The 24,446-nt window shown below is 38.6% G+C and overlaps 1 protein-coding gene across 1 annotated transcript in view; it reads right to left on the reverse strand.

Moving 5' to 3' along the window:
- Positions 1-24,446, reverse strand: part of MAST4 (microtubule associated serine/threonine kinase family member 4) — a gene marked incomplete at its 5' end in the record, with an annotated part of 274,408 nt that overhangs the window by 39,787 nt on the left and 210,175 nt on the right. Inside the window, 8 exons of the mRNA XM_084278039.1 lie at positions 1,144-1,276; positions 5,271-5,372; positions 8,337-8,546; positions 9,880-9,955; positions 12,032-12,189; positions 17,960-18,038; positions 18,596-18,616; positions 21,648-21,717. Of these exons, the coding sequence (XP_084134165.1) occupies positions 1,144-1,276; positions 5,271-5,372; positions 8,337-8,546; positions 9,880-9,955; positions 12,032-12,189; positions 17,960-18,038; positions 18,596-18,616; positions 21,648-21,717 (849 nt within the window). The remainder of the gene's footprint in view (positions 1-1,143; positions 1,277-5,270; positions 5,373-8,336; positions 8,547-9,879; positions 9,956-12,031; positions 12,190-17,959; positions 18,039-18,595; positions 18,617-21,647; positions 21,718-24,446) is intronic.

The raw sequence follows: 24,446 nt of genomic DNA on the forward strand, positions 1-24,446 counted from the left end.
GAAGTACACTCACATAAGAAAAACATTTATTGTGAGAAAGCACTGTCCTTATTTGCATGTAGTATTTGTCTCTAGACCTCTCTCTCAATAAATTGTTTAAAAGAATTCAAATACATCATTAAACTTAGGTAGTGTCAAGCTGAGGAACATTTTTATCCAAGTGGTCAGCAAGTCAGTCAGTAAGATAAAGTTCGAGTGGAAGAACCAGCATCAAAAATACTAAACCTTTAACACAAACTCCAAATTAAACCTTGCATACTTGAACTGAGAAGTATTTATGAATGACCAGTCTAAGCCAAACCAATAGGTCTCCAAATCCAGCAGACACCACTTTATCTTGCAGAAAATCCGGTTATTTCTTGATCTTTTCCAGTAGCATATGGAAAACAATATTTATGTTTATTTTCCCAACCTGTCTAGCATCCTTGCTGCATCACAAAACCAAGCAAAAAAGTGTCTAAGCTGCCTTAAACTGTATCTCAGACAAAAAAAAAATCTCTAAATTCAGATGAGGACGTTATCCTGTGATGACAGGAAGTGGACTAATAATAAGCTTGATTTCCTTAAATTAACAGAACACAAACACAATCTATAATAATATCCAATCTAATTGAATTAGATCTAACCAAATTCCTGACAACAGCTGGCAGTGCTGAACTTCACAAGCTGTTGAACAAAAAAGGAGTTTTCTTCTAACACACAAATATTACCCTTCAAAGAAATGTGATCTTGCATCAGGAGAACTGATCAAAAAAAGAAAGTTTATCGTCTTTTTTTCCCATTACTTTGTATTACCAAGTCTTCTCCAGGAGATCCTGTGCTCCTGGAGCATAACACAGAAGACAAGCTAAATGGCAGTAAAGCAGACATTTTCCATCACCATACTTCTGCCCATTTCTCCCGAGTAGCAGGATTAGCACTGACGCAATGAACCAATTTCTGTTTCCCACCAACAAAAGCATCTGCTCTCAGGATGGAAGAAAAGACAGCCTGCTTAGGAGACAGAATTCATTTTACTTTTCCTATCACTGTCCTTAGAAGAAAGATCAGGCAAATGAATACCTCCCTTGGAATCCTAGTTCTGTCTATGAAAGTCTTCAACATAGACACATAAATTACAGATTACCAGAAAGATGCACTTACCTTCCAGGGGATCTTTATTTAAGCCCAGCTGGCTAATGATGTATCTGGGGATGTCTGTTTTAATGCCTTGCCCCTCTTTAGCATGGCCTTCGGCTGCTTCCAATAGATAATAAAACTCTTCAGGATCAAATTCCTAGAGGAAAAACAATCACCATCATTCTCCTTGTAGAAACTGAAGTCTTAAAGCCAAACATAAGAAATTCCTTTGCTGCTTCTACTGCAAACAATTGACATTTCCCTTATTAAAAACAATACTTCTTTATTCTGTTACTAGTAGTATTACTATTCTTATGCAATGCAACAAGATGTAAACAACCAAATTTCATGCCATTATATCAGAGCACTACTTTTAAAAAAGATTAAGGTCTTTGCCCTTAAAACTTCTCATAATATTCAGAGTGAAATGACCCATAACCAGATTCCACAAACAAAAGACTATTTCCCTGAAGCCACTTACATATAAAAACTCACTACTGAAGTAAAGCAGCTGTAAACTTGTTCTCCACTTTACTTCTAAATGAAATTCTTAAGTGTTTTGTTTTATAGAAAGTACAGTTAAGTAAATCACTAACTTTAGAATTAAGCCAAAGTCCTAAGCTGCTGAAAACATTTGAACTATGTTGTCCCAAATCTAGAAAGGGAACATCCTCCTTTGGCAACCAACTATAGTACGACTACCACTTATACTATGTCTAAAAGGCAAGCCTCAAAGAGCAACAAAACAAACAGAAATGCAAAACCCTGCCTATTCAAGTCCCTTGGAAATACATTTATTTTACTACCTTCATAGATGGTAAAAACAGGAAAGCATTGAAATGAGTAACGTTATTAGGTGGTGGGTTTCTTTTTTTTTAAATAGACTTTATCTGCCAGTATGAATTCATACCAAAACCTCTCTTGCATAGCAATGGCATTCTTCAAGATGCTTGTGCCAACCGCATCCCACATCAGGTGCAATGCTTAATAGAGCGAGAGCCAGCCGTGACACATGCACAAGCAGACTTGTTGCTGCAGCAAGTCAGCTGTCTGAAACACGTGTGGAAGTTGGGCAGACTGCTGAGCTGGTTAGCTTCCCTGATGGCCATTTCGTCGCCTGACATAACTGCACAGGGCTTCAGTCTGTGTACTAGGTCACAAGGCTTATGTCCTGCCTCCTCAGGCTACCCAGGATTTGGGAACTGAATGCCCCAAACTGGAGCACAGCTTGAGAAATTAGGTATTGTTTTTCACTTGGAAGCCTCCAAACTGCTGCAGCTACCAGGAGGAGTTGCAGTGCATCTGAAATGAAATTTCTTTGGAAGTTTTAGTTTCGTTGAAACGATCTTGGTTCTTCCTTTGTTGTGAAATAATTTGCATCATCTCCAGCCTACTCCAAGGGATTTACCATAAAACCATGAACTGCCAAACTCTTATTTAGCTCAAAGTCTCAGGTTGCTCCAGAACTGCCTGAAGCTCTGAATTAAGAGTAAAAAAGCATTACATGAGGTTTTAACCTTAGTCTACTCATCTGACATGCTGTCTCCAGCAGTACGTCTTACATGCCTTGGCATGTGCCAAGTCTTCCTATCTACCTTCGTCATGAAATCATCATCATTTCTTTACCTTCTACAGTGGCAGACATACTAGCAAGAGGAGGAGAAGCTGTAAGTCAAGGTAATTTTAAAACAGATCCTTTTAATCATATGTGCACCCGTCCAAATAATCAGAAACAGCAAAGTTGTTTTCTGATCTTTACTTCCAACTCTGTATCATTTTCCATGCACAAATGGAGAAAAATCTTTCAGTATTAGTCAGCAGCTCTTTTCTACTGACTATGATGAAACTGCAAAAGCTTTATTCATACAATTATCAAGTGAGTAAAAATAGAAATTCACATACCATGAATACCTGAGCCAAGATCACCATAAGAAAACTGGCAGCATCACTCATGGTATCTGCAACTTCTCATAAAAAATCCCTGGATTTATTTCCCATGACACTATGAACTCCTTTACCGAGGCTGAAGTTTTCCATACCTACTATGTCATATAACATTCTAAAATATCAGCCATTATTATTCAAAAGTTTCCAGAGGGACACTATGGAAAAACAGCAGTATTTTTTTTTCTGTAAGATTACATTATTTCAGTGGCATTTATGAACTAGGCTTAACACCTTACATGAGAAATGTTTTGTGACAGTATACCTGCATTTGTTCAATGTCTCTGTAGAAACCTACTGTGCAGAGTGTTGCTACACTGCAGCTTAAATACCTTAAAGTAATAACACTTCAAGGAAGCTCTGCTGGCTTTCTCTGCAATTGCTCTTCTCAAAGTCTCAACTAAGAGACACAGACATCTCCTGGCCTGTGGAGATGTCCTTCCACTCACATCAGGAGGTCCAGCAAAAGGAGGGATACAGGATGCACTGCAGCTCTGCCTGAAGTATGATAAGGCTGAGCAAATAGCCTAGGATAAAATTCCAGGGGGCAGAAACTGGGAACTAAGTCAGTGGAGATTTGGACTACACAAGATAGAAAACTTAGCATTTAGGGAAAATGAACTGATGGGCAGATAGGTCACCAGGAGAAAACCTGAAGTAAAAAGCTGAAGAAAAGCAATGATGTTGGGGCCAGGGTGGAAAAGAGCCAGTGAACATGGAAAGGCAGGACAAAGCATCATAAAGAAGCCTTGGTCCATCAGCCCACAGGATGCATTTAAGGAAATTTTTGCATGTGTAATGATAGAGAAGGACACAGACCAGATGAAAAACAAGGCATTGCATGACAAATTGGGTGAAGAGGTGGAGAAAGATTTTATGAGCCCTAGAAATGCAGCAGGGAAGATCACACTAGATACGGAATGAGCATTTCAAGTTCAGAAGTAATGCAAATTTGTATTCAATGCCAGAAGCAAGGCATGGTAAGGTATCCTCTGCTCTAAAGCCTGCCTTTATTTATTTGGAAATTTTTTTTCAAACATCTCTTTCATGCTGATTCAGAACATATACCTTATTTTAGATTCCTTCTGAACTGCAAATCATGAACAAATTGGAACTGGGAGCACTGACACAGTGTTTCCAAACAAAAACAGAGGCAGCTCTCAAAATGCCCATGGCTGGACAAGCCATGTTGTGGATTAACTGTGTCACAGATGAAGAGACACAGCACAGAGCCAAGATCAGGTTGGAAAGACTTACTAGCTGAGATTCAGTGCCATGCAAATGCAGTTTCAACACTTTCAGGCATGACTTGAGTCTAGCAGCAGGTTAGTGGCTCCCACACAAGCTTTGCCAGCCTCAAATAGTCGTATGCGGCATCAAGACTGTGATCCTGGTATTGGCAAGCACAGTGGCTCAACAAAGTCAGCTCGGGCTGCCTGCCAGGCCTGTTGGACTCAGATGGGCTCTTACATGGTATTTGGGTGTCTATGCCATCCTCCTGAGTACACTGTGTTCTACGAGGTTTTATTAGTTCCCCTGAACGGCTGAAGCACATTGGCTCTGTGCGTAGGAGCGACTTCCCGCACCTGAGCCATCCCAGCTCCCACAGCATGGGCAGGCAAAGCAGAAACACACCCACATGGCCCTGCACAAGCTAGCCCAGGCTGGCAACATCAATACTACGCTCATGCATAAGTTAACTCCTTGTGGTCCCGAGATAACTCTGACTGTATATCCAGACACCCTATTCCCTCTGCTGATGTTCCCCCCAAGATCCTATACTGCACAGCTGACTGCAAGCTGCTTACCGCTCTGGCAGCTGTCAAGTGAAACAAAATCATGAAACCTTTAAGAACAACAACAGGAAAACCACCAAGCAATTACAATTCCGGAGCAGTCTTCCTAAGGAATAACAATGTCTAACAAAACCCCAGAAAAACCGATCTGGTTTCTGACTGGAGCCTTCTCAGTTGATGAAAAAGATTCTATAACATAGTATTTGCAACAGCAGGGAGCATGAAACAACTGCAGGAGGTCCTGGCCAGTCCCGTGTTCCTGAAATGAAAGCAGAAAGGATGCCACCAAGAATGAAGCCCTACCCCACTGTTCCATAGGTATCATAAAATGAATATAAAAGACCCTGAATACTAAAGCCACAAGTCTTCCTACACCAGCAAGTGAAAAGCCTACAGTAAGCACACCCTTACCAGGCATTCCAGTAAGCGAGCAGGGCGAGCGGTAACTATCAGGATTTTTCGGACAAGCTGTTTAATAAATGCCATTTCTTCACTCTCTGATCGCTCTTGAGCCTGAAAGATAAAAAAAGGTGGTAACCAAACAAACTGCATTTGATGCACTACTTGGGAAAGTATGTATGATATTTGGGACACCTTTGAGGGACTGAAGATGTATTTGAGACAAGCAACATGTCAATTTCAAGACACCAGCAGAAATAACAAGAATTTGAGCAACACAGTAATTTCGAATTGAAATAATTCCATTTGTACATTTCTAACACTGTAACAGGAAAACAGAGGTGTCTAAAATGCACATAATAGCTATAAAAAACCCACTCTACTTAATACTGTGGAAGTTGGTTTGGTTTTTTAGTCATCATCAGTTTTGCAAAAGGGACCTTTTAACACAGCATACATCTCTCTACATGTACAGTTATATCTGATTTTGTTAATAATTTTAGGTTTAATTGAAAACTGGCCTAAGGAATATAAAATATCATAAGCAACATCCATGCCAAATTGATACTGATTTTTCCTAAGATCATGTCGTACTACAATGACAATGGACACATATAGAACTATCCTTGCAAAAAGTGTCTGCATAAATGTACTTGCAGAAAGGAAGACAATGAAAACTTGAGTTCTACAAAGTTTACCAAGTTTGTGTGTATGACTACTACAAAAGAATACATGCAGAAAAAACCTTCCAGAACAGTTTATAACATTTACACAATGGACTGATCTGCATTTCAAATTTCTTTCAAATGTTCCCCTCCAAGAACAAATTACATAATTTAAGGATGCTAATGAATGCAAAGAAACCGTATCATTCTCCTTCTGATTAAAATATATGAATAGCCCTTCACTCAAATATCAAAGTATTTCTTTGTTCTGAACAGCAAAAATGATAGATTTACGTTTTTTAAAATCTCTTGCTTATTTAAAGCCACAAAGAAAATTAAGAAATGCACATTTAAAAGGTGATTAATAAGGACAACTACTTCCTATTTTTTGAAGTTATAAAAGTCCCTGAAAATACAAAGCTATGTATTGATTTTAATATAAGCACTACAGCTTTAAAAAACACCAAATACCTAAGAATTAATCTGTAATACTTCAAGTGGGGTGGGGGGAGAAGGTACAAATACTATCTTGCACTCTGCAATAGGTATTGGAAGAACAGAAGCATTGCTGTTCTGCACACTAGCAATCAAATCCAAAAAAACCACCTGCCTACTTTAACCACCCACAAAATTTAAAGTACCCAAGCTTGGTTTTGTGAACATTCAGGTTCACATGTGAACAAGACTCTATATGTTATCTTTAAAAGGGATAAAGCAGGAAAGCATTCAGGTCCACTTGACCTTAGAATTATAAAAATCTTGGTTGCACCAAGCTGCTCAAACCTCAAGGAGTCTTTTCCCTGGCTACGCAAAGTGGTGGCAACAAGCCAAGCAGCAGGAGGAGATGCAGCTTTCTACTGAATGTCGCAGCTGGGAATTGACAACAAATAAATCCCACGTCCAAAGCACAACTGAGTGCCCACAGCAGAGCTGTGCAAAGAGGAATTTTCTCACTGTCTTTATATGCTATTAACAGGCACTACACAATTGACACAAAAGTTAAGTCTATTTTAAGTTACTGTGTTTTTGCAAAACAGGAAATTTTTACATAATGAAGAATTAGCATCACAGGACATGACAAAAGAGTGGTGTTTTTATTAATGCACCACTTTATAAGCAGGTTAGAGAATAACTTAGTGGAGTATTCTTTTTAGTGGGTTTTAAGGGGTGATGTTAAGCAAATGAGTGAACATGTACTCTAAACGCCACTTACTGTGAGGCCATTTTAAGGGATATATTCTTAACAGTGATTAACTTTTAACAGTGGTTCAGTGAATCTTAGCTTAGACATGCTTCCTTGTATTTTGACATTATCACTAGCATAACATAACTCATAGTCAGATATCTACCATCAACTGGCCAACTCTTTCTGCACTTTGGCATCATAAAAATGTGAGCATTTCACAACAAGGTCACTAGTTCAAACTTCCTTTTGACTAGTAAGCGAGTTCTATGTGTTTTCTCTGTATAAAAAATAGTGTTTCAATAATCCAGAAAAAAAAAACAACCACTGATGCCTTAAATTTTGTATTTGTTTATGAAAAGTTCAAAACACAGTAGTTGTAGAAAACCTATTTACTGAATAGAAGTTAACAAAAAAGCTGGGGATGGTGGGGGTGAGGGGAAGGATATCAACCAAAACCAACTGCTCCTGCATTCAAAACAAAGCAGGAGAAAAGACAGACAGGGTATCTTACATATCAGTTGTATAATCTCAAGTCAACATCAAATCTGCTAGTCTGTCACACTAACTGGCTCACAATACACCATCAAATCCCACACAAATGAGTATGTTGCATGCTGTACTCATTGTTTTAAAACTGATACATTCATAAACTGCAGTGACTTAGACCACACTCATTTTTTCAAGTTCCAAATTCTTCTTAGTTCATTTAGCTGATGATTCTATGAAAGTTTCAACACTTTTGGAAATTACATTCTTTCTGTTAAGAAAGAGTTTTAATTATGAAAGGAATATTATAAATATTTAAATAATTAACTAATTTATAGCTAATGGAAAGCTAAGGGATGCTGTCTGCTTTCTCAACACAGCAGGCAATTAGTAGGGCTGATAAAGTGGAAAGTGCGTATGTTTCCTCATTTATCCACATTAAATGGAATTGCAAGCCTTCTCATTTAGGGCTTATGCACACACTTCTGTAAGCAGTTTGTAACTTGCACTGCATGACAAAATGCTGTTTCTGTGATCTTTACATCCCATACATTCCGGACTAGTACACAAGGATGCTTTATGGTCTTTGTAGTGGTTATTATATAGACTAAAATTGCTATGAACACCACTTTTAACAATTACTTGAGTGAACAGTCATGATTATTTCAAAACAACAATTCTCAAGCAAACAGATTTAAACAATTTTTCAAGCAAATGTAGCAGCAGCCTAATGGCTCATACCTCCTGTAGCAATTTGTCTAATTTCTGCTGCAATTCAAGGAAGTATCGTGATGTAATGAGACCCTGGCGGGATTTATCCAAACAATCTCGAGCCAGTTCTGTGATCTGATGGTGGGTAAAACTGAGCACTCCATCTGCCAGGGGAAGGACGTTGTCTGAGGAGTGATTTGTTATAATGTCCCGAAGTCTCTCTTCCATCTGAGCTGTGGCCTACAGACAAATTCATACATGATACATTAAATCAGCTGTACATGAAATTTAACAGCCTCAAAGCTTATTTCTCCTTCTGCAACATTTCAGTATGGCCTAAGAAGTTGAGTGAAATAATTGAAGCAAAAAAGCAAGAACAGAAAGTTAAAGTGACAGTTTTCCCACATCACCAGTCCAGAAAAGCAACAGCCTTACTGTTCTACTAGGCAGACCCTCCCCTTTGCCTGCCTCTGGTCATCAACTGTGCACTAACCTTGTGATCATCACTAAAAAGGACTAAGAGAACAGCCATGACTGAAACTTCAAGTCAAATAACAAAAAAACAAACAAAAAAGATAACTCACAGGAGTCTACTTTGTTCTGCTAAACCTGCAGACCAGAGTATCTTCCTTCCTTTCATACAGGTTATGCCACAAAAATGTTTCCCTGGGCAGAGTCTGAATGACCATGGACTGATGAAAAGCACTACAGACTTGCAGGTCCTGACAGATGTGTCTGCAGGATGCTAGCTGTGTTTTTTGGAGAACCAACTACCTGGTTCTATCACAACTGCACATGCTTAAAAAAAAATCCCTTAAGGATATTTTTATTATTAAAATGTAATTCTACACACCTTAGTTCACATCTCAAACACTGAAATGAGTGGGTGGTTCTAAACTTCAGATTCCTGCTCAATCACTCTGCAAATCTTGACAAATCTCTCCATATTTCTATTTAGAAATTTCTTTTTTTGGACGCTTTTTTGGCAGTATCAGCTTTACCTCCTTTCATTTTCCAGGTGTTATCAAAATCTCTGGAGCAACTGAGAGCCCAGTACACCAAGCTACACACTGCACCCAAGAACTTACTTGTGCCTCAGACCTCTGGACATGACAACAACATGCATCATCATCATCATCAAACACACACAACTGTACAGTGATCTTCACAATTAAAGTAAATACATTATGAGTGTGTGTGAAACAGGAGGAATTTGCAGGTTAATAATCTGCTCAAGACTTCAAAACTATTTTTGGTTTCAATATACGCCACCTATTGAAATCAAATGTACTATCAGTTCCCAATCAGCAGAATACATTATCATCCAATCAGCAGAAAATATTATCAGCATGATCCATTGCAAAAACAGTTCAGCAGCTTGGCCACAGCAATGTCCAGTTCTCAGCAGGGATTTTCCTTATTGTGATTTTATCTTCGTAAGAAGAGCTCTGTGATGCTTTATGAAAGCCATCATGGGGTTGGATCATTAGTTCCCATTACAAAAACACCACTTACTTAAAATCTATGTAGCCTATCAATTTAGAGACTGGGTATCTTAAATATAATTCATTACCTTTGGGAATCTTTCTTTGTAGACATGGTTCATCATAATTATTTCATTGTCACAGCAGGCCGGAGAACGTCCAGGGCTGCAAACAAAGTGAATTACCCCTTTAAACTTGTCTCAGCATGAACAACAATTAGTTACTATATTTTTTGTAAAGCATACTCATAACAAAGAGAGTCAACACAGGCTTCACTGGAAAGGTACCTTTTCTCACCAGTGCCACACTTCGTTCCTTTCTGCTATTTCTGATCAGGCCCCACAGGTAATTTTATGTACTTGACATCCAGCAGCTAGCCATGTTATTTTCTGACAACACTCCAGGATCCATGCAATATTGCAACACTTATGAACACCACCTTTTCCACAAAAGGGCAACGGAGATATATTCAACTGTTACTACACAGCTATACCTGCCCCTTTGAAGGTTACATACAAAACCTGACCAAGAACTCTGTTAGCTGCAAGTGAACAAGGAGAGCCTTTTTTAACCCTTTTTTTTTTTAGCAGATCATAAAAAAAATAATCAAACCCATCTATTTTCAATCTGACCAGCAGATAAAAGCAGCAACTTCCTATAAATGATGCCATATGTATGAGGTCCATCAATGGTGAGACACTGTGCCTGTAAGAAAAGCATGAGACTTGCAAGTAAACAATCCATAAGACGTATCCATGGCCTTGGCTAACCTATAAGACTGATTTTTGCTACCATGAGCCTCACTGTCCATTATAAATCCCAATGAAAATTGTCCACCTCATTTTCCTGGGTTGGTGACACTGTCCCAGTCAGTCTGGTCTAAAAGATGCAGAGTATGAGGAAAAAAAAACACAAAGGGGATGCTGTTGTACAGGAGTGACTTTATCATAACGTGTACAGAGGTTTCTTACATGAACAGAAGAACTGGCTTTTGGCTTTCTAAATCACCACTAAAACCTGTTCCAAGATATCACAAGGGTGGGTCCGTAACATGGACAGTCTGATGTGAACAGCCACAGGCAAATCCACTGAAGAGAAGGTAGGTATATGTTTTAATCACAACACTTCTGCAGCATTATCCCCTTACTGAAAACACTTGGCTTTTGTGTTCTGGAGCATTTGTTCATATTACATGAGATCAAATGGAGGACTTATTTAAAAAATGTTAAAGAAAAAAAAAATAAGGAAGTGGCAATAAGTATAATTTCAATCTGTAAATAAACGAGATTTTTTTCCTTAGGAATCATTGTGCAGATTCACGTAAGTAGCAGCTACGATCGTCACAAGCCTATATCGATTTTAAAATAATCAAAAAGCAAAGTTAAAGTATATTGTACTAAAAAAAAATCAATCCTTAAAGTCTGTATATTTCAAACTATTTTTAAGCTTTTGAAAGGATAAATACAATTAGAACTAGAATACTTCCTTTTTTTTCTTTCCAGTTACAGTGGGGGTTGGAAGTCCAAATCCCTGCTACAGCAGGATCACCTAGAGCAGGTTGCACAGGATCTCATCCAGACAGGTTCTGAATGTCTCCAGAGAAGGAGACCACCCCCAAGCTCTTTGGGTAGGTCTATGCCAGTGCTCTGTTCTTGAAAATTTATCAATAATATTCATTTTTGTTTCCCAAAACTGAACTACTCAAACAGTTTATAACTGTCTTGGATAAAACACACGTTAAACAAATGGTGACTGTAAATGAAATGCAGAGCTTTTATTCTTTGGGAAACAAGAAACTGAAGTTCATCTTTAAAGAAAATAAAAAAATGCATACCCCCCACTCCTCACCCGCCCATTTGTTCTTTATCACTTTTTTCCCCAGATAGTCCTAAGATAAAAATACAATTTGAGTGAGTTTTGCAAATACTGTATTTTGTGAACAGTTTTAACTTTGGAAGACATCAGTGCTAGTGTGAGAACAATGACTGGCTCATGGAGACAGTTCATGCAGCTTAGCTGTCTTTGTTAAGACCTACTGTAGAATGTTGACTACTTAAGACAGACATGATCAAACCCAGGAGGAAGAATTTAAAAGGATTATTTGCAATTCAGCTTCAGATGCATGCTTTTTGTGTTATACTTCAACTTCAAAAACAGAAAATGCCCTCAATGTATAAAAACATGATGTTCCAGAACATGTGAATTTAGCTCCAACCCTTATTTCCAGATAGACAAACTCACCTGAGACTTCGGGACCGAGGGCGCATTGCAGTGGTCCTGCACCTGTTATCACTGGCAATGCTCTCAGTGGTACAGAAATGTTTAGACAAAAAATGTAGTTCATCAGGTGTCGGTTGGTATGGTAACTGGTGTAGCTTCTCTTGGGATGAGCAGGATGACTACAAGAACAGAACAGAACACAAGCTTCTATCAGAGTGAAACACATTTTCAAGACCATATTCAGTGCTCATGAATAAAGCCATTTAATTTAAAAATTATAGTTACAGTTTCCCATGCCCGACACACAATTCGAAGAAGAAAGCAATTAGCCTCAATTTAATAATTTGGGCCACTTGTCCAGGCTGCATCCCCTCCCAGCTTCCTGGGTGCTCCCACCCATCTTCTCATTAGCAGTGATTCAATGAAATGTACTCATGCTGAATAGATTGATATAGGTGTAGCTTAAGAGACAATTAATATAATTTTAATATAAGAATTTTCATGGTTTTAAGAATAGATTAGTTTAAGAGAAAGCTGTAACTGTGTAAGCTGCTCTCACAAGCAGCTGCAAAACTTAACTATAACAATGCAATAGTAAGTGCCTTGAAGATAAGGAAGATTTTGTCTTGTTTTTAGGAATAGATTAGTTTTGGATTTTAGCAGAATTTGGCTGTAATCACATAAGCTGTTTCATGAAAGCGGCTACAAAACATAACCACAACAGTGTAACAGCCTTCAAACTAGAGGAAGGAGAAGGTAGGGGAATCATAAATAATGAGACTAGTGATCAACTAAGAGACAGCGTATATCTTGTTTTCAGCGAAAAACTAACTAGTTGGTGCAGGTGTTGGGAGCTGCATGGAGAGGAGATGTGGCAAGTGTACGCGAAGAGCAAGGAGGAACACCGAGGGACCCCTGGGTGTCACTGAGCATGCTCTATCTGTGGGGAATTAATATAAATGACTTCTTAGAAATGATTTGCATAACTCTGCCTTTTCCTAGAAATTATAATGAAAGTGTATAGTTAATCTGTATAAATATGAGACATTTGGCTTTAATGGGGGCACACATTCGGTGGAGCGATCCCCTGTGTGCCCAGCGCTGCAGTAAATGATACCTGCTTAATAGTCACCAAGGCTACTGAGTTTTGATTCTGGCTTTCCAAGGCATCAGCAGGGAAGTGTGAGACGCTGCAAAGTCCTTTACTGCTTGGCAACAACTAAAACCACAGGAGTGTTATCAACATTGCTCTCATCCTAACTCCCAAGCACAGCATTACACCAGCTATTAGAAAGAAAATTAACTCTATCCTTGCTGAACCGAGGACAGTATAAAAAAAAAAAAGCCTACTTCAGGCCTAGAAGATAATTTCAAAAGTTCAAATTTCCTCTAAGGCAAAGTGAGACCAAATGTCAATAATGCATAGCAATACATAAGAATAGTTAAAACAGGGTCTAAGGAAAATTAGTTGAGTAGGAAAGTTTAAGTATGGTAACTCTAGAGTGCAACTTAGTGCCACAACACAAATTGTAAACCTACCTAGTGAAGGTCCTTCATTAAGGATATTTAAGACACTGAAGCTTTTAAAAATAAAACTAAATATAATCTAAATTCCTGATGGAAAAAAATCATATGCTATTTTCTTACAAAGCCTTGTATATTGAAAGTGAAGTTAGGTAACTTAATACATTTCTCAAGACAGGTTCTATGGCTGACAAAAGTGAAAGGGATTACACTGAAACCATGCACTTAGTATAAAATTGAAAGATACAGACAGATTTGAAACTGGAAGTGCTACCATAATAGCAAGCCTTGTAAAACTGCATGTATAAAGCCACTCTGTATAAAGCAGTGCCGATGATCATACTCTCACATTTCTCCATCTTATGTAGCTTGGCTAGCTATCTGAGGCGCACCAATGTATGGAGGAAGAAGTCTAGAATTACTTCCCTGAGCCTGGGTTTCACGTACATGGAAAGAACACATATAGTTCAATGCATTAACAACCGGCCCTGCTAATCTGGACTGACAAGCGTAGACAGAGAAATGCTCTACTGCTTCTGGTATGGAAACTAGTTTCCAAGACAGCTTGTTCACAAATAACCTTGTATGACTGCACACAGCTGCTTGATACCATGCAGACATTCCCTTTATTTTACCTGTGGATGAGGTGAGTCAAAAAATTTTTATGTCTTTCTGGAGCAGTTCAGTCTTCAGCAGGCTTTTTCAAGAAAACCAGTTTGACATGAGAATGTCAATCTTCACATCCACATAAGATTAGACAAGATATATAAGAACATGATGGTTCTTATCCATGTTTTCAGATAGGACATAAAAGGATCCTGCCTGACCACTCTTTTATTGGAGGCCAACACACTAAGAGCTTCTTTGCTATATCTTTTCCAGTGAGGGGTATCAGTAAGGTTTCCTACATCGTTGCGGTCTGCAGGTAGTATACAGTAAGCACAGAAACTAGACGCTCCTCCTAATTTCCTGGCAACTTGTGTGGTAAAGGCTGAATACATCCAAATTCCTAGGAACTCAAAAAGAGATTACCTATCATGCTCTATCTTATGAAGTCATCTCTCAAAAGCAAAGAAGAAGCAGCCCCAGTGCTGAGAAAGGTTCACCTGCACAAACTGGTCTACGTACGAGAAAAAGTTAAAGTTTGCAAGACTGCCCTGCCTCACTTTGCTGCAGGCTAAGCAGCATGCACCACAAGAATGTAAATGATAGGTAGCAACCTGTTGAGTCACAGTAACTCATTTATGGATTTCAGCTGTAGCACATTACCATGCATAATTCAGCACACAGCATAGGTAAGTTCTTTCTTATCTCACACTATGGCAGCTAGTTGAAGTTAACCTTGCGGCGTTTTTCCTACTGCCACACTCCTTAAGAGGTAAGATACTCTAGCACAGCATTTCCCCAGTACAAACCTTCACAGGTGTCTACTCCCATAAAACCAATTTTTACTGCTTTGGCCTCAAGAGACTCTGGTAAGATCAGGAGGACAATAACCCATATAATACTTTCCCTCATATAAGGTATCACAGACTCTAGATCCAACAGGATTAAAATGAGAATCCTGCTTTTGCTACCTACTCTCAACTCGCACAGAGTGTTTTCTTGGAGATCTGAACTCTGATCTCTGTATGAACCCAAATCCTCAAAGAAAAATCCTTTTTTAAACAGAAGGTCTCCTGGCATTCTCTGACATACAGTCCAAAAATCATGTTAGTTTTAATGTATTTTAATATGCACAAAAGTGCATCATAGCAATGCAAGTTCTTCTTCCAACAGAGAAAAGCAAACTTGCAGCCAATACCTGCTAACATAACTGCAGATCTCTTTCCTCACGTCCTTATTTCCTCATCCAAATAAGCTTCCAAAAATACAATCTACGAGCAAAAATATGCAGCTGAGTTTTCTCTCAATCATTTTTATAGGCTTACTCTCCTAGAAGACACAAAGCCACCTCAACTGCATCTCATAACTATTAAGTTCTGATCCAACTTCACTAGAATACGACACACCAGGTGTTTCTTTTCAATTGAATAATGGTAGCAGGAGGTTTTGTCATTTAATTTCAACTTTGTTGTGAGAACTGGCATATGTGGAACTTATACCACTCCGAAGCCCATGAGCTTTTATTAGATCGGTAATTCCATTAATCTCTTCACTTTCACTGTTAGAAAGAAACAACCAAGGTAACAAGAAGTGGTGAGCTACACTCACCTGAGCATAACTGTGATTACCACAGACCTTTCTGACCCTGCCTTGCCTTTCAGTTGCTTGTGAAGATCAAAGTTGTGCTCTACTGAGACCACAAATAGTTTTTACACATCACCAGTTGATATATATCTGGGTGTGAATCTTACTTACACAGCACTGAGAAGGGTGCGTTTCTCTACATACACTTAGGTTATTGTATGTGAAGAATTTTTAAGAATGTGGAAGAGGTTGCACCATGCAAGCTGGCTGAGATTCTGAAAAAGTACATGAAATCAATTACATGAGCACACTTTTCACACAAGTTTTCATTTTCTGATTTATGTACATTGTCCAGTGGGTAAAGAAAGTTGAAAGCATCTTGATGAAGAAGCAAAGAAAGAATGGCTAGATTTAAAATTTGCAGCTTGTCTCAGTGCCTTCACATGGCTTATTAGCAGTAGAGGATTCTTGGGGACAACTAACCAGAAGAAATATATGGCATGATTTCTCTACTGATGGTTTCTTCAGCAAAATTAAAACTTTTTTTTTAAAAAAACAGGCTTCCTTACACAAGTCAGAAGCTGTTTGCTTAATGTTCGGGAAAACACCTATTTTAATATCTATCTGATGTGCTCCAGTCAGGAGATGGACTTGGCAGTGCTAGGTTAACAGTTGGACTTATGATATTAAACGTCTTCTCCGGTAAACCTAAGTGGGAAAGTTGTCAAAGACAAAGCGTATTAGTAGGGGCTGAAAATTAAAACAGTGCTTTGATATGTTTGACAGCTTTTCCTTTCTAGCACAAACCTGCTTCTTATAACAATGATGGGGTTGCTATGGCAATTACTTATTATCTGACATAACCTCCTTTACATCAATATATTTTAAGTGAAGAGCACAGCATATTTGAACCCGTTCCAGCAAGAGGTGTACAAACATGCACTAAGAGAAGTGGTTAGGGAATTAATGTAAAACCAAGCAATTTACTTGGCAAAAGTAAGATCTACACATAAAGGATAGCAGAGGTCAAAAATCAGTGCTGCAGAAGAACAGTTCTTAAGATACATGAAATCCCTGAACATCGTTTGAAGACTGGACTTTCCAAAAGCCTCTGCAGGCAAAAATAAACTAATAATTGATCATAACATGAAAGGGTTATGTTTCATCAGTGCACAGGATGTGGAACAAAACTACCACACAACAGAAAGAGAATGCACCCGGGGAAGAGAAAGTTTACTTAAGAGTGTAAAAGAAACATTTTGTTAAAATATTAGATCCAAGGTGTCCCATAATACGCATCATGCATAAAATGGTGGTTTTGTTAATGATACAACTCTAAGAGTACAAAACAAGGCTAAAGATACGAAACAATTTTTGAAGGGTCATAGCTGGATGTATAAGGACCAACCGCTACTGCAGAAGATGTAAACGTGTCAACATGCCAACTATTTGCTCTTTCCAAAGCAAGCTTCTTCCACAGCTCTATCTCCTCGGTCTCTCAGGTGTGACTATCCCAACAGACAGCTTAGTTCCAGGGTGTAGCAAGACCCAGTACTTCCTCTCCAGTACAGAGGTGTGTGAGATGTGCTAAAGTACAGATTCATACTTCTCCCACTCCTACGTACTGAAGCAGGATCTCACACACTGCCATGGTGCAAGTCAGCTGGTACACGCATGATTGGGGGCTGATAGGAGATGACATCAAAAAGATTGTTCTAACAGTCAAAAATTAACAAGTTAGACATACATTTATCCTCTTATGTATCCCAAAGGATTCTTCTAATTATAGTAATCTAAAATACTAAATATCTACCCTATTACCATGCACTAACATCTCACTACTGCCAAAGAGAAAAGACAGGCAAATGTGTGATTCATCCCACCTTTAGACAGCAGTCTAACCTAGGATGAAACAGAGTGGTTTCTCTTTCTTCGTTATCAAGGCAGCCTCATTTAAGACTTAAATACCTAACTACCACATGGATAAAAATAAGGCAGTATTTCTCCCCTCTACTGCCTCAACAGATCTGAAGGTTGCAGAAAACATCTCTAAGCAAAGCACAGACTGCCTAAAGTTTTCTATTTCAGTCAAGTGAAACAGTTCTGTATCCCATATTAATTCAAAGTCTATCACCAGTAGCAAAGCCTATATCCCTCTCCTACAAGAAGCAAGCTACATTTGAGAAGATGTGACATGTGATAGAAATCTATCAGCACAGGGAAGTGGATACTTACAGAAACAGTTGAGCTTGGTGTATTTGTACCATAGCCAGAAGAAGGGAGAGAAGCCAAAGACCAGCGTCGACCATCAGTCCTGTTGTGAAACCGAGGTTAGTCAAATGAACACTGCAGTATCCAAATACAGAAACATCTGTGTAAAACTGCATTCCAAAAGCATGACAGAAGCAAGGTTTTCAGTGAGTAAACTTTCACAAGGGACCACAAGAAACAAGCAATCAGCAACAAGGACTCACGCTTTTTAAAAAAAAAACAACCCTATTTTTCCAGTTAAAAATATGAGATGAAAAAAACAGAAAGTGAATGAGCAGCTCCACAGAATTGTCGTCTCACTAATACACACAGAAAAGTACCATAGAGAGTCTTCTCAGGTCTATCAGATGAAAATGAATGTGAAGCAAATCAAAACCTTGTTAAATGTTAGATATTTAAATCAGGAAAAAACAATTTTGCAACAAAAATCATGCTCACTCATGAAGAAAGAAAATAAAATCATTATCAAACCCAAGTTCTGTTCTTCACTGCTTGAAATGAGCTACACACAGACAGCATGGAACTTCAACATTCAAAGTAACAAACCAAAAATAACAGCTATGTGAGCCATGTTTGGGTTTTTGAAGAGGTAACATTTACCTGTCATTTCGATGCCCATGACTGGAGTACAATTGTATCAAATATGTTAAAAAAAGCAAAATAATTCATAAATAACAGAACAGGACAGGGTTTTATTAACAAACAATATTATAGAAGGGGAAAGGAAAATTGCCATTTTTTACAGTGAGTACACAGATCATCTCTCAAATCTGATTTACACAAGTAGTATAATTCCATAAAGGAGAACTGATGTCATGCCAAATGCGGAACTTGAACTCTGATGCATCTTCCCTACTCTTCAAGGTGACTGTCTAAAATCCCTTGTTTCGTTTCATTCTAACATGCTATACCTAAGTCTCTGGGACTTTGAACACATACAGTATAAGAAAAGAAACTACAGTATGTAATCAGTGTTAAAATATAAACTAAACACATGCTAGAGGGACTACCGACTAAATCAAAGACTGAATTCGAAGAAAAAACTTTCTCTTCCTTCTCCACAACTCATTAATACTCCATCCTTCTCCCCTTTCCCCAGGTATACTTGAGATGCCTCCAGGTGACTGAACAGCTCCTGAATGAATTTTCATTTTGGCTTAGCTGTGTAGCTATGTTCACAGCTGAATGAACAAGAACTTGGTAGGTACTTAAACATGGGCAAGACCCTTATCTTCTGCAACTGTGAGACAGAAACTACGAGCTTACTGTGTAACTCATACTGAACATCGTTCTTGCACCACACAGCAATTCTTACAAAGAAGGCACTGAGTGTGGGGATGGGATACCATGTAAAGTCATCAGGGAAGCAAACGTGGGAGGAGGCATCCACAAGGGAAAAGGGAGAAAAAGGTAGCAAGGTCCTACAGTGTTTTCTCCTGGAGTACTCATCCCTGCCCTACAGTGTCGTCCTACCCACCTCCAAGCCATTCCAGAAAGCAGGATTGGTCATGGGTTCATAAAGGCTGGACTTGCATGTACCAGTAGAAGAGGATAAAGCAGTGGCTTTTCCTGGGCACTGATTTACTGCACCAGATATAAGAGGATGAAGGTGGAAAGTCTGGCAAGTCTGGCAGCATGGCAGAGGGCCACCTTCCCACTGTACCTCCCCCTTGCTGCCGCTGCAGCATGGTGTGGACATTGGCTGGTGAGAAATGGCTATGCTGGGAAGCCTCCTTTTCCCACAAGAGGTTTCCAAAACATTTCCTTTGCCTTTACGTCTCTTCTTCACAGCTCCTCAGCTTTCCGGTATCACCACTGACTGGAGCAGTGGGTGGAAGAGGAATATCCATGCATCTCTACCACCTTGCCTCTGCTCCTTCATCCCTGATCTATCACACACGTGCTGTCTTTCCCTTCATTCCTATCATCATTACATTGACAGAACAATGAAAAAGACATTAAGTTGTAAGTCTGAGAACTGCTCTCATTAACCACATGTCATTTTATTACTAAAAGGCATCCTGTTGCAGGTCATATGAAGACAGTCACAACAGACATGTCAGATGCCTAAGAAAATTTTACATTAATGCTTTTTTAATCATCAATGCCATTAAGCATTTTTATTATAAACACAGAACAAAATCAGTTTCCATAGAAAATTGCTCTGAAGAAGTTTCTTGAAACCCACTGAAGTGGTGAAATATGTTGAAATCACAGAAACTTCTTGTGTTGGTACTCCTATTACTGAAGAATTTATTTAGAGCCCACCATAGAAGGCTCTAAAAATGGTCAAAATAAAATTGAAACGTTGGTAAACAAATTAGTTTCTTCCTCCATAATTTTCAGGTTTGTAACAACATAATGATTTAAACTTTCTGTTGATTATGGGTGGGAAAGGAAAACTATTTCCTGCCCATTGCATTTCTAAGTAGTGCTCAGACTTTCACATCTGCATTTTCCATTATAAGCTATTTCTGGTTTCAATGAATCTTTCTAAAAATACGCTCACAAACAAATGCAATTTCTGAAGAGATAGTATCTTTAAAGAAAGGAAAGCTATCAAGAGCTAGTAGATTCAAAAGAAATACTAGACTTCCTTATAAGGTGTTGATTAAAAAAGTGACATCATCTGCTATTAGAAAGATTGATAATATCTGTCACAGAGAATTATTCAGATAAAAGGAATATGTAAGTAAAGTTCTCTCTCCTTTTAAGTTTAAAAAAAAAAATAAGGGAAGACATTTTCCTTGAACTTTTGAGAGTTCGTGTCTGCTACCTTACTGAACTCCCAAAATGAGTGTAACTTCAGGGGTCAGGGCAGTCTCACTGTAACTGCAAGCTGCATGCCTGGCACTAGTTCACGACAACGATTAAATCACAGCATCAGCTTTCCAATTTCCCTTTTTGTGGATGTTTTCTTGTGTCAATATATAAACTCTACCTACTCTCCCAGGCACAGAGTTAATAAAGATATTATTTGAGGTAGGCTGACAAGGTGTTAGGTGATAGGGAACCACACTGCAACAAGCAGGCTGTCTCCCATGACATGCCGCCAACTTTCGTTAGAGTTTGTTCAATAATTACTCTGCTCATGTATCACTCCAAATTCACTTCATATCTTCAAAAATTCTACTAGCATGAACTAATCGTCACAACACTCCTATGCTATGACAGAGATGAGTGCCTCTGTGTTATAGACAGTGAACAGGTCAAAGTCAGGTATTAAAAAAATTTTTGATTGTATCACTGTCATTCAAATCAGGCCCTGAACTCAGAACCTTCATAACAGTGCACTTACATGCAATGCACTTCTTACACTGTTAAGAAAAAAGGTTAAAAAAAAACCCCCAAATGTAGTTTAAACTTTCCCTATATCTCAGTGGATGAGGAGAGAGTGTCTGAACTGAATCCATTACAATTAAGTCACTAATTTATGGGTTTTTTTTTTAAATTAAAAAAGGTATGACTGCACTGTATCAAACATCCAGCACAACTCCATTGCAACTGAGGTTTAGGGGAGTTTACATAGATAACACTTGTCATTCTAAGTGGCAGACTTGACAGATATGTTTGCAATCAACTTCTAATACCTGGGTACAACAACATGTACTCTATGCAAAATGCGTGCTGCAAAATACAAGCAACCTCTTACCTTCGCGCGAAAGAAAAGTGAGCTGAGGCACTGGGAGAGAAATTCCTAGGGCTATCTTGAGGACTGCTTCCTGTTGTGGGGGAGATGCACAGTATTAGATTAAAAAAAAGAAAAAAAAAAGACCTCCCACTAATAAAGGAGACATACTAATGTCTATTACAAGCATTTCCAGTCACATTAGAAACTACCATCAAAATTTCTTTTCTTGTGGCCTGTGAAAAAATAATCTCTGAAATAGAAATTTATTTCAGCTCCCATTTCATTTATATTTGATTTTTAGTTATTGGACTTGATAATTCACAGAAAGCCCTCTACATTTCCCTGTAATTTGAGAATTAAAGATTAAAACAAACCCAACAACAATGCTAGCTTAAAAGAAACATTTTTCATGTCAGAAACAGGGTATTATTTTTTTTTTTGAAGTTGCATAAAACACTTGAAAGACAGAGAAATCACAATCAGAGTGATTTTTGTCTTACACAATATCTCTACAGCATTTCCACAAGAGCTTTACTGTGGGTTTTTTTTCCATCACACACCAACACCTGTCCCCACATCCAGTCCTTCCAAAACAAGCAAGCAGACAAAACACACTCAATATTATTTATTTTCCCTTTAGTTCTGTTAGACACGGACATGGAAAGGCAGCTACCCTCTGTGATGAGAAGGAGCAACTACATATTGAACAGGTTGTAACTTTAGGGTCTGTTACTTCTTCATATTAAAGCACCTGTTCTCCCGCTGACCAGCATGAATGCAGAAAGGTGGCAGCTGCTGAGAGCTACTCCTGCCACCTCTGCCCTCAGCACCTACAACTAGAGGAGATACAGTATCTGAAGAAGAAATAAAGAAAAAAATCTGCAAGAAAACCACCAAAGGCTAAAAGGATTGCATTTAAAATAGCATTGGTATACACCTAGAAGTCAGTATTTCCTGAAATGGGAAAAAGACAGCAATAATAATACATAAAAGTAATGTGTTTCTTCTTACATTTTAATTTTGGACATAAACAAGACGACAAAATTAGGTGTCAGATAGAACCTAGTATTTAATTTTTGAGGAGAAAATTACCACATGCGTGTGAAAACGCCAGTATAATAGAGTCCTTAAACTCTTCAAGTGGCCTTGATTTCTACTCGAATTTTTGAATTAACATTGCATTTATCACACTGATGCCCGTAACAGAGCCCATTAATTCTGTATGAGAAAGCACAATCATGGAGTCATTCGGCAGCAGATGCAGAGAACACCCCATTCCCCATTCCACCTTTTTTTTTCTTTTTGCTAGAAGCAGATGCAAGATGCTTTTTGAGCTGTGCTTAAATCACATCTTCACAGCTGCTCTTACCGCAGTCCCGAGAGACAAGGATTCCACTCCCACTCGCCAACACGTCCAACTTTTTTATAATCCATTTATCTATCACAGATGAATTATGCCCTTCTGACATCTCTACACACACGCACCCTCCCTCCCTTCCCCTCCCCCCCCAAGACTCTATATCTTCTTCATTACTCTCCAGACACTTCTGAGGACCTCAAAAATTTCAAGGTGGCAATGATTTTCATTGCCTGAAGGGGAGGAGGGAAGCAGAGGGAAGCTGACATCACATGTTGCACAAATTTCAATCTTTACTTGGAGATCAACACCATTTATTACTGTCTTGCATGAAGTGCAAACACCAAATTACTGAGAGCAACAGTTTCACTTAACTGGATTTCCTTTGCTGTTACCAGACCTTATTAAATAAAGACAAGCTTAAAAAATAAATCAATTGTAACACTGTGCAGACAAAACTTGGTCACAAGCTTTAGCTACTGCACTAGAAAAAATTGGCTGTAATCTGCAGTGTGTCATGGACTTAGATAAAAGCCAAAAAAAGACAAAGCAGCTATCTTAAACTCTGGCAGAGAAGTAGTGAATTATGCTTAATGCACTGAGCCATAAACTAGCTGACAGACAATAATTTGACAAACTAGCATATGTGGGTTGTAAACAAATTCCTTTTTTAAAGTTATGTATGCATGTATTTAATGCAGGTCAAGGATATACCTAACTGTCTATCAGCTGTAACACATGTGCAAAGTTCACACAGAAGCAAAAAACATGGTGGAAGAATGCAGTGATTTTACAGCAATCACAGTGGATTTGAGGAGACTCAATGCTGCAAACTACCCCCCTAGAATCAACAAAGATCACTTCCTTATAGATGAAACCTGGAGAAGTCAAAGTTTTACTTAGGAAGAGCATCAGATCCTGTTACTAGGAAAATCAATTTGTAAGCACTTACAATTTGTAAGCTGTTACAATAACAATACTGATAAATCTGTAGACGCAATATCTGGATACTAAATCCTGTGGGTTTATCTAGAAGTCTAACAGCTCAGGAAAGCCTGGAAACAGAATGAAAATCCAAACCCCAAGTGACTGGAGAAACAGGTAGTGCTATTACAGGTTTATGGTGTTGTGTTCCAGAAAAGCAAGACAGGTTAGAAGCAGAGTCCTATGTATGACCTTCATCCATCACGGCATTCATCCACCCATCTGCAAGTCAATACCTGGGAGACTTTCAAACAAAAACCAGTGCCAGTTAATTCTCTGCCCATATGTGCAGTGCTTGCTTATTAGTCAAATCCCGCTGTTCTTTGGGATCTGCTGACTGTTTTATGTTTTAGTCCTAGGGTATGTCTATGCTGCTGAGATTACTCTTAATATTTTTGACCTGGTAAAGTAAACCTGACTGGTGGTCAGGCATTAGGTAAGTAATTAACTCCTGCATCTTCTGGGACACACAATGAATA

The sequence above is a fragment of the Gallinula chloropus genome (genome assembly GCF_964237585.1).
Source record: "Gallinula chloropus genome assembly, chromosome: Z".
NCBI classification, from domain to species: Eukaryota; Metazoa; Chordata; class Aves; order Gruiformes; family Rallidae; genus Gallinula; species Gallinula chloropus.